Source organism: Myotis myotis, unplaced genomic scaffold (genome assembly GCF_014108235.1).
Source record: "Myotis myotis isolate mMyoMyo1 unplaced genomic scaffold, mMyoMyo1.p scaffold_m19_p_15, whole genome shotgun sequence".
NCBI lineage: Eukaryota > Metazoa > Chordata > Mammalia > Chiroptera > Vespertilionidae > Myotis > Myotis myotis.
Genome location: NW_023416319.1, coordinates 18,490,993 through 18,502,292, shown reverse-complemented (window position 1 = coordinate 18,502,292; position 11,300 = coordinate 18,490,993). Strand labels below are relative to the sequence as shown.

Genomic DNA, 11,300 nt, shown 5'->3' with positions numbered 1-11,300 from the left:
TGTCAGGTAGCCTCCCCAAAACTCCACTTTGTGAAATAATGAAAGTGCAAAAGGCAAATAAAATTTTAATATCATGCACTTTTTCACTGCACAGACCCTGAAAGGATCATGGAAGATTCTAAGATCCCGAGCCCCCAGAGCTAACTGACCTACTGCACTTTGAGAACTGCTCCAGACAAATACCTTTTTCTTTGATCCCCATAAGAACTTTGCTTTGCCTTACTCTGCCTTCTGTCATAGCCTTTTGCGTGCATCCCCACCCTCTCCTAGCCAAGGCCCTTTCTTGCAGGAGGCAAACGGTACCCCTGCAGCATTGTCCAGTTAGATTGGCCTGACAGCTGGTCCGGGTGGCTATCAGGAAGCTCATAGAATTAGTGCAGCTCTGGGTTAAGAGCACAGGGTGGCGCTTCACTCTTTCGCAGTTTGAGACCGATAGCCTTCTTCTAAATAAATGAGACAGTTGCAACCTGATCTTAGCAGATGGTATGTTTTTCTTTTTTTAAAAATATGTTTGTTTTTGTTTCTTTATTTCAGGGAAGGAGAGAGAGAGAGAAACATCAATGATGAGAGAGAGTCATGATGGGCTGCCTCCCGCCCACCCCCCCACTGGGGACGGAGCCCGTAACCCAGGCATGTGCCCTGACCTGGTTCGTAGGTCGATGCTCAACTACTGAGCCACTCCAGCCAGGCTAGATTGTTGGTTTTTAAATTAAAAATTGCTTTTAAAAAAATGATAAAAGCAATATTGGGTAGAAGAAAAATCAAGCAATGTAGGAAAGTAAAAACATAGTAAAGGCACTCCAAACCCCAGCACCTAGTTATAGTCATTATCAGTATGTGGTAACCATTCTTTCAGATATTGCATGAAGTATGCATTCAGAATTCTTAATTTTTAAAAGTTATGTGTTTAGCTTACAGAACAAAACGCAAAACTCTATTTTCATCATACTTTTTAGTGTAGATATGTGACTTTTCATGAATTTGTAATTATTCAGACTTCAGTAAATGTTTGCTTGACTGTTGTGGACCATGGTAGACCCTGTGCTTACTGTGGGTGATAATAAAGATTTCTCACATAAAGACCTTACTTAGGCCCTGGCCAGGTGGCTTAGCTCATTAGAGCACCCTCACAATATGCCAAGGTTGTGGGTTCGATCCCTGGTCAGGGCACATACAAGAATCAATCAATGAATGCATGAATAAGTGGAATAACAGATTGATGTTTCTCTTTCTTTCCCTCTCTCCCCTCCCCCCTCCTCCCTGTCTAAAATCAATAAGTAAGTTAAAAAATAACCTTTGTGGGGAAAAAGACCTTATTTGTGAACTTTAGATCAAGTAAGAGTGATCAGACACTTATCTACATAAATAATAACAGATAGAAAATCGTGTCTTGAAGAGATACAGTTAGTGTTTTAAAGGAGAACATATAACTTATAAAGAATGATATGAATTCAGCCCTGACCAGTTTGGCTCAGTGGATAGACAGTCGGCCTGCAGACTGAAGGGTCCCAGGTTCGATTCCAGTCAAGGGCATGTACCTTGGTTTCGGGCACATCCCCAGTAGGGGGTGTGCAGGAGGCAGCTGATAGATGTTTCTAACTCTCTATCCCTCTCCCTTCCTCTCTGTAAAAAATCAATAAAAATATATATTTTAAAAAAAGTTATATGAGTTCAAAAAAGGGAGATACAATTTCCTACTTTGGGAGATAGGAAGTATGGAAATATGGTTTGACATGAGTCTTGGAAGAGTTTAGCAGTCAAAGATGGAGCTGGGAGGACTTTGTGGATTGAGGAGATGGCATAAGCAAGAGCAGGAGTGAGGATTAGGGACAACTGGAGGCATATCGAGAAAATACCTTGTAGTTAATGAAACTAGTACTTTTTGCACACTTGGTAGTATCACTTTACATGATTTATCTTCACTACTCTGTGGTAGGTACTAAAATCTACTCTGTTGTACAGACAACTTAGACTAAGTAATTTTTCTAAAATCATACAAGTTTGGAGGGGGCCAGGATTTGAGGTCCATCTTAGCACTTAAACATATATTCCTTGTAAAGAAGTTTAAACATCTTCTGCAGGCACTCATTGAGAAGCATTGAAAGAATCTGGACCTGGAATGTGATGATGAGGTCTGTGTTTTAGGAAGATTAATTCAGCATTCAGTAAATATTGTTTTCAGTATAATTTTTTATATGTTAGTGTTCTTATTTCATAGTCCAAAGACATCAGTTTTATAATTAACATGATATTTTATTGTATTCATGGCCCCTTATATACTTATACACTTTACTATATTGGACATTTGAATTTTGTCAGCAAAATACGTATAAAATGATAGTGGTAGATGGGTCTGGAAAATAGTCCCATCATGGTATTGCATTGTTTTTCATGTATTTTAGGAACAGCAAATGGATTTCTCATGGAAGTCTGTGTTGATTCAGTGGAGTCGGCTGTAAATGCAGAAAGAGGAGGTAAGAAAAATTAGAGAATGAATGACAGTTTCTAGTCCTTTTTTAAAAAAATACGTTTTTTTTAATGATTTTTAGAGAGAGAGGAAGGGAGAGGAATAGAGATAGAAACATCGATGCGAGAAAAACATCATCAATTGGTTGCCTCCTGCATGTGCCCAACTGGGGATTAAACCTGCAACTCGGTCATGTGCCCTGACCGGGAATTGAACCAGTGACCTCTTGGATCATGGGTCAACACTCAACCACTGAGCCACACCAGCCGGGCTACAGTCCTTTTAAGAGTCTGAAAATGAATCCTGTGAACTGACCTTGGGAGCCTTTGTGATTAGGAAGGTTTCTATTAATTCTTTTGAAAACAACTAAAAAACCTGGAAAATTATGATTTTTTAGTCTTACTCCCTCGTAGTTTACATTTTGAGTTAGTGTCCACAATAGTGCTTACTCATCAACTTCATCTTTTTTATTGAACTTAGCAAAGATTTAATTTTTTTCAAATTAATTGATTTAAAGATGATTTTAGAGATTTGTTACCATTTTCATTATTAGGACTTCTAGCTTATCTTTTTTTTTTTTTTTTTTTACATTATTTTTACCTTAAGATTTCTTTTGCACTGTGAACTGCTTTAATAAGGAAGCATCTCAGGATCAGGAAATTTTTTAGTTTTTTATTATGGAAAACTTCAAACATATATAAAAATAGAGAAAATAGTATTATGAATCCGCATGTACCCATTACTTTGCTTCTCTCATTTTCAGTACATGACCAATCTTTCATCTCTTTTGAGTGTTGGAGGGTGGTGGTGGTGTCTACAAACTTTTTTGTAAAGAGCAACATAGTTTATATTTTCAGCTTTGCTGGCCACATTTGGTCTTTGTTGCATCTTTTTTTAAAAAACATTTTTTAATTAATTTATTTATTTGGGTTTTTTTTTTAGAGAGAGAGATCAATTTGTCGTTTCACTTATTTATGCATTCATTAGTTGATTTTTGTATGTGCCCTGAGTAAGGATCCAATCTGCAACGTTGGTATACCCAGACGATGCTCTAACCAACTGACTTACCAGGCCAGGACTGCATCATCTTTGTTTTTAAATATAATCCTTTGAGTCTGACCTGGGTGGCTCACTGGTTGAGCATCGACCTATGAACTAGGAGGTCACAGTTTGATTCCCAGCCAGGGCACTTGTCCAGTTTGCGGGGTCAATCCCCAGTGCAAGCAGTGCAGGAGGCAGCCAATCAGTAATTATCTCTCTGATCATTGATGTGTCTATCTCTCTCTCCCTCTTCCTTCCTCTCTGAAATCAATAAAAATATATATTTAAAACATATTCTTTGAAAATGTAAAAACCATTCTTAATTTGGCAATAAAAAACAATGAAGTACTGGTACATGCTGCAGCACAGATGAATTTTAAAAGATTATTATAAGTGGGAAAACAAATAGTAAAAATAATACCATGTAGTATATGATTCCACTTTTATGAAATGTCCAGAATAAGCAAATTTATGGGGACAGAAGTAGATTAGTGGTTGCCTAAGACTGAGGAACATGGAGAGAGAGGAAAGTGACTGCTAACGGGTGGGAGTTTTTTTAGGGGTGGGATTACAAATGTGGTAAGATTGATTATGGTAATGGTTGCAAAACTTTGTGAGTATGCTAAAAACCATTGAATTATACACTTTAAATGGGTGCATTGTATGGTATGTGAATTATATGTCAATAAAGATGTTATTTTTTTTTAACTTTTTCCACTTGCAGGCCATAACAGAAATAAACTGTGGACCTTTGGCCTGTGAGCCATAGTAGTTTGCTGACCCCTGATCTATATCACTACCTTCCCTCCTCCACCCTTAGATTATGCTGGAGCAAATATCAGACATCATGTCATTTCATCCTCAAATAATTTAGTATGTATCTTTAAAAGGACAATTTTAAAAAATAATAACCTTAGCATCACTAACATGTCTTAAAACTTTGTTTCTTAACGTCATCAAAAATACCCAGTTAGTTTTCAGATTTCTCCTATTAGCTCATACAGTTTTGTTTTGTTTTACAGTTCTTTGAGTCAAGATCCAAACATTTTATTTGTCATGTCTTTTGTCTATTTCAATGTTTCTCTTCTTTAATTCTTTTTTTCCCCTTGTAGTTTGTTAATGAAAGTGTGGTTTTCATCTTTTAGAATATTTTTGCTGACTGTATATTTAGTATCATTTAATGTGTTCCTCAGACTCTTATGTTTCCTGTAAAATTACGGTTAACCCGGAGGCTTAATCAAATTCAGATCTGAGTTTCTTATAAGTGCTTTACAGGTAACATTGTTATACTGCTCCCTGGCACATCAATTAAGAGGATAACATCTTAGTTTCTTCCATTTTGTGATATTAAGATCCATCAATGGATTCAGATATTGTCAGCTTAATTGATTCTTTATAAGGTTGCTTATTAATTTTCATCTAATAATTTTAGCAGGGTTTGCAGAATGGTGCAGTATTAAAGTTAGCATTTGTTTACATTTTATTAGTAGTATACTTCTGTAAAGAAGATTTTCCCTCATCATCTGTTTGGGCATACAAGAAAGGCAGAATAAATACTTGCTTCTTTTCCCTTATTTACTGATTTTTGAGATAATGAGTTTGTTCTCTATTCTTCAATGAATTTTTTTTATCATTATAAACCTAGATTTAGACATATTTGATGTATTTTAACACACTGTAGTTATTCTTTTTGTTGATGCTCAAAAGGTCCCGTCTTTGGCTGGTAGGGAGTAGCCTTTTCAAACTAGTTCCTGAGATCTTTTGACATAACCCATAGTCTGATAGTTCTTTAGCTTTCAGTATTTTCCTATTCTTGAGATTACCTTGAGTTAAGCTATTTAAATTAACTATGCTTTTTTAAAGCTTAGAATAATAAAGACTCTCTTGGAAAACACTGTTATTTTCTTATTAGTGAAGAGTCCAGAGTTCCACTATGATCAATCTAGAAACTTCTTCTTTTTAAAAAACATATATTTTTATTGATTTCAGAGAGGAAGGGAGAGGGAGAGGGAGAGAGATAGAAACATCAATGATGAGAGTCATTGATTGGCTGCCTCCTGCACACCCCCTAATGGGGATTTAGGCTGCAACCAGGCATGTGCCCTTGACCGGAACTGAGCCCGGGACCCTTTAGTCCGCAGGCTGATGCTCTATCCACTAAGCCAAACCAGCTAAGGCTAGAAACTTCTTTATTCTAAGTCTCTTTCTTGTACATGGAGAGACAACACTGTAATACAAAATTTTAAGAGACCTAGTTTAACTTGAGTTAACACTTAAAGTTGACTACCAGTAACATAATGTGAGTTGGAGAATATAGGTGGAATTAAAAATAGACTTTTACTTTAGTTTTATAATTTGATTTCTCTATTTCTAACACTTTTTGTTCTATATTTGGAAAAAATATTAAGTTTGCTATTTAATAAGAGTTTATTTTGGGCAGTAATTTTTGAGCAATGCTTTGTTTTAAAATTCTTTGCAGGGGTCCTCAAACTACGGCCCGCGGGCCACATGCAAATACAAATATTGTATTTGTTCCCGTTTTGTTTTTTTACTTCAAAATAAGATATGTGCAGTGTGCATAGGAATTTGTTCATAGTTTTTTTTTAAACTATAGTCTGCGGGACAGTGAACTGGCCCCCTGTTTAAAAAGTTTGAGGACCCCTGGTTTAAAGTATTACATATAGTATTACATATGTCTCCTTTTTCCCCCATTGACCTCTCCCCTGCCACACCCCCACCCCCACACCCCCCATGCCCTTACCTCCCTAGTGTCTGTTTCCATTGGTTATGCTTATATGCATGCATTCAAGTCCTTTGGTGCCTTTAAAAATATTTTTTAATTTTCAAAAAAAAATTTTTTTTTTTAATCACAGGTGCTAGTCGGATTGAATTATGTTCTGGCTTATTGGAAGGAGGAACCACACCCAGCATGGGTAAGTGTCCATTTTTTGGATTCCTGGAGACAATTGATAATTTGTTTCATGGGAATCCTTTACAATGTTACTAACATGTTAACTATGCTATGGATATTGTATTAGTTAGATATGCCTATGGTTGTAAATAAACTTGTCTATCAAAGATGTGATCAAGTCGATTTTTTAGACATTAAAAAGTTGAGATGTAGGTAGTTGCTCTTAATATTGGCTCAGTTGCTGTGCAGTAATATCAACAACCAGAGTTTTCTTTTATCTTTCCATTTTGGCATCCTCAGTTTATTGAGTTTGGTTTTCATTTCTCCCCTTCTGGTCTTTGTGTTGCTGACATACGTTTTACTTCTACATGTGTTAAAAATTGCACACTGCTTATTATTATTCTCACTGAGGCATTTTATTTGCACACATGTCGCACATCCCTAGAGAAAGAACCCCAGGCCTTTCCCTTCTGTGTGTTTTGGTCTTACTTCTTCATCATCTGTGATCATCTGTGATGCCCACTGATGTTGTCAGTACAATGAAACCAAACTGATGTGCCAGAAGCAGGTTAGTCCACCATTTTCTAGATCTTGAGTCACACATCAAATCTGGGGTTGATCACCCCACACTTGTTTAACCTGCCCGCAAGGTTCACAACAATTTTCACAACTCTGGTATTTTTTAAAGAGTCAGTTATCTGTTAGGATGTGAGGGCAGTCTGGCTGCGACATCTGTTACCCCATTGATCACCACAGGGCTGATCTGGCTGCCTGGGTGGGTGTCCCCTTCCTCCCTCACTGATCATGTGTGTCCCTCACGAAGCTGCGTGTGTGCTTGAATGAAGAGGAGAGGACCGGTCTTTGGTCAAGGGTATAGGAGTAGCTGCGCTCCCCTGCAGAACCTCCAAACAAGCTCTGGCTGCTTTTAAGATATTTTTTCTTTATTTTTGGTTTGGAGCAGTTTGATTATGATGTCCCTGAGTGTAGTTTTCTTCATGTTTCTTAGATCTGTACATTTATACTTTTTATCACATTTGGAAAATTTTCAGCTTTCAATGTCCTTCACTCCCTCTTTTAGAGACTTCAGTTACACTTATAATTGAATATTTTCAATTGATTATATTTGTTCTATAATTCACTGATGAACTGCTCTTATCTTCTTTTTCTCTCTGTTTCATTTTGTATAGATCCTGTTGCTTTGTTTTCAGGTTTACTGAACTTTTCTCTGCAATGTCTTATCACTGTTAATCCCACCTACTGTGTTTTTCATCTTACACATTTTAGTTTTCATCTCTAGAAATTTAAGTCTATAATATCTCCCATGCAGCTTCTTAACATTCTGAATGGAATAAAGTTATAATAGCTATTTTAGTGACTTGACTGCTAATTCTACCATCTGTATGAGTTCTAGGTTGGTTTTGTTTGATTGATTTATTGCCACATGATGCATCTTGTTTTCCTGCCTGATAATTTAAAAAATATATATTTTTATTGATTTCAGAGAGAGGAAAGAGAGGGAGAGAGAGATAGAAAAATCAATGATGAGCCCACAACCGGGGCATGTGCCCTTGGCTGGAATCGAACCTGGGACCCTTGAGTCCGCAGGCTGACACTCTGTCCACTGAGCCAAACCAGCCAGGGCAAGACCAGTAATATTTTATTGACTTCCTTGAGCTTCTAGCTCATATTTGTATTTTAATTAGTCTGACTCCTCTTCTTACAGGCGTCCTTCAGGTGGTGAAGCAGTGTGTCCAGATCCCAGTGTTTGTGATGATTCGGCCACGCGGAGGTGACTTTTTATATTCAGATCGTGAGGTTGAGGTGATGAAGGCTGACATTCGTCTTGCCAAGCTTTATGGTGCTGATGGTTTGGTGTTTGGGGCACTGACTGAGGATGGACACATTGACAAAGAGCTGTGCACGTCGCTTGTGGGTAAGAATTTATATCTGAGACCAAAAGGCCTCTAATGATGCTTGCATTTTAATATTTCCAATATAGAAAAGCACAGTCACAAAGCTGACTTTTCAGGCACTAGTATAAGTTAGTATAAACGATAATAAATAGTTGTTTTTTTTAGATGTTTGTGCAGGGGGTATGTGTGGCATAGTCTCCCTGACTCTTTTCGATAGATCAGGTTTTGCCACGTCCCTGAAGAATTAAAGGAAAGTTTACCTTAATTCTTTCAATTATTGCACCAAAAACCACAGAAGCTTTTGCATTTGGTGAGGATGGGGAAATGTGGAGGGGACAGAAGTAAACTATCTATATTATTAGGCCAAGTATTCTTGAAGATCCTCGGAGGATATAATGCTGCCCTTATAGTAGCCAGATTATATAATTTTTATTTAGTGCCTCTAAGAAGAATATGATCATTTTTTAAATATAAAAATCAGAGATTAATGGGAACATAGGACTTTTGAATTTGAAAGGCTGCCATTTTATTATTATTTCAGCTCCACTTAGGAGAGGAAGATATATAAAAGTCCCATCTAACATGGGGAATTCTATCTATAGTAATCAGTGATGATCTCATCATTCATGTTGTTATGTGACTTTCTTTTATAGCTATGTGCCGTCCTCTGCCAGTCACTTTCCACCGAGGTGAGTCATTTCCATTTTAGAAATTCTGTTGAATAGTGTCAGCTTTCTAATTTCACCAGACGCCACAAGCTTTGTTTGGAACACAATTCCATAGTGTTACAGTGTTACCAATTGGCTTTTTCTTCTTTTTTTAAATTTTAGAGAGAGTGGAAGTGAGAGGGGAGGGAAACATCAATGTGAGAGAGAAACAACAATCAGCTGTCTCCCACACCCACTCCTACTGGGGATCAAACCAGCAACCTGGGTATGTGCCCTGACCAGGAATTGAACCTGCAACCTTTTGGTGCTCAGTGGATGACTCTCAACCAACTGAGCCACACCAGCCAGGGCCCAATTGGTTTCTTTATACTGATCTTGGGACTAACAGTTGTAAATTTAGAAATGCAGTTTCTGGAATATATAAAGCCTTAGTTTTGAAAAGTTGTTAGAAATAGATGGTGGTGAAGAAAAATAGATGGTGGGGCCCTAGCTGGTTTGGCTCAGCGGATACAGCATCAACCTGCAGAATGAAGAGTCCCAGGTTCAATTCTGGTCAAGGGCACATGCCTGCATTGCGGGCTCGATCCCCAGTAGGGATTGTGCAGGAAGCAGCTAATCAATGATTCTCTCTCATTATTGATCTTTATCTCTCTCCCTCTCCCCTCCTCTCTGAAATTAATCTATTTACATATATATATACACACACACACACATGTATATATAGATGGTGGAGGACTATAATAGAGGGAGAGAATAAGCACTGCCTATGAGTACATATACTTGTCACAGCATTCTAAGCAACAATCCTGAGGTTCATTTTTATTAGGTTGCCTTAGGTCTTATGCAACCCCCAAAAGAAGAAATTACTGTGACCAGTGAAATGAAGTTTACTGCTTGTTAAGGTTGACAAGACTATTTCTGTATCTAGGAGTGAGGTCAGCTTCCCTAGAAGAACATTTGATTCATGGGCAGAGAGGGGGTGGATATATGAAAAAGAACTGGATTCTGTTAGGAAGGAGGAAAGAAGAAATAGATGCTGGATTGTCAATGAACAGATAGATGTTCACTACAGTGCACAAAATTGCTTTACAGTATTGATAACTTATCTATATCTACATCAGAATAATTTCTAAAATATATCTAATTTCATGTAAAAGTACTTCCTGCCTGTAAATCAGAGTTATAATTTCTATACACTTTTCTAAACATTGGAAAATGAAGGAACATTTCATTTTGCCTTCAGAGGGCGCTGCTATTGTACAAGAAAAGAAGGAAGTCTTCAGTCAGTCTTTTTTTGACTTGGTAGCATGTTTGAGAAATTGTTGAATGTTTTTCTGACCTTTTGTAGGCATTCAGAGATTAGGATAAGAGTAGATACCAGCACTTGAATCCATTTATATAAACTAGAAATAAAGCAATTATTACCTTGTTTTTCTTTAAATGGGTAATGCCACCACAAAACTTTTTTTGACATGCTATTTAGCAGTGCTTTTCATTAACTAGCAATAACTAAAAGATGTTAGGTTGCTTAAAAATCAGAACCTTGAGGCTAGTTAAAAAAAGTGTTTGAATATGGCAAGTAATTTTAATCAGTAAACATTTATCTGAAAAACATATAGTTTAAAATTTGATATTGTAAATAATTCAAAATAAACCCATCATACTGAATATATTTTTTTGTTCTTAAACTAAGAAAATCATTTCAGGCCTGGCCAGTTTTGCTTAGTGGATAGAGCATTAACCTGTGGACTGAAGGGTCCTGGGTTCAGTTCTAGTCAAGGGCACATGCCAGGTTGCAGGCTCGATCCCCAGTATAGGGGGCATGCATGAGGCAGCTGATCAATGATTCTCTCTTATCATTAATGTTCCTATCTCTCTCTCCATCTCCCTCTCTGAAATAAAATATATATATATAATATATATATATAAAATAAAATAAATACAGTTCTCTTTTTTTTTAAATCATTTCAAATTTCTGTTCTTTTCCTTTATATCACAAAACTGACTTTTTAGTCATACCTGCAGGCACTTATACTAACATATTTTATATACGTTTATTAAACTATTCAATAAGTTTAAAAAATGTTTTCATGTTCTCAAATTTTTATATAGGCTTGAGTTCCATATTTTTTTCACTCATGTGTTTTATGAGATAGTATGATAGTGTAATCACTGATGAGAAGATGCTGTCACCAAAAAGGAAAATAGTAGATTTAGCTGCTTCCATACACTTAATGATGAAAGAAAGGGTCCTAGCACCTAATTCCTCATCTATTAGAACTTCCATATCATATAGTGAT

The 11,300-nt window shown here is 36.8% G+C and overlaps 1 protein-coding gene across 1 annotated transcript in view; it reads left to right on the top strand.

The window, feature by feature from the left end:
• The window catches only part of CUTC (cutC copper transporter), a 36,887-nt gene that overhangs the window by 15,016 nt on the left and 10,571 nt on the right, over positions 1-11,300 (top strand). Inside the window, 4 exon segments of the mRNA XM_036336380.1 lie at positions 2,403-2,474; positions 6,382-6,441; positions 8,143-8,352; positions 8,986-9,021. Coding sequence (XP_036192273.1) covers positions 2,403-2,474; positions 6,382-6,441; positions 8,143-8,352; positions 8,986-9,021 — 378 coding nt within the window.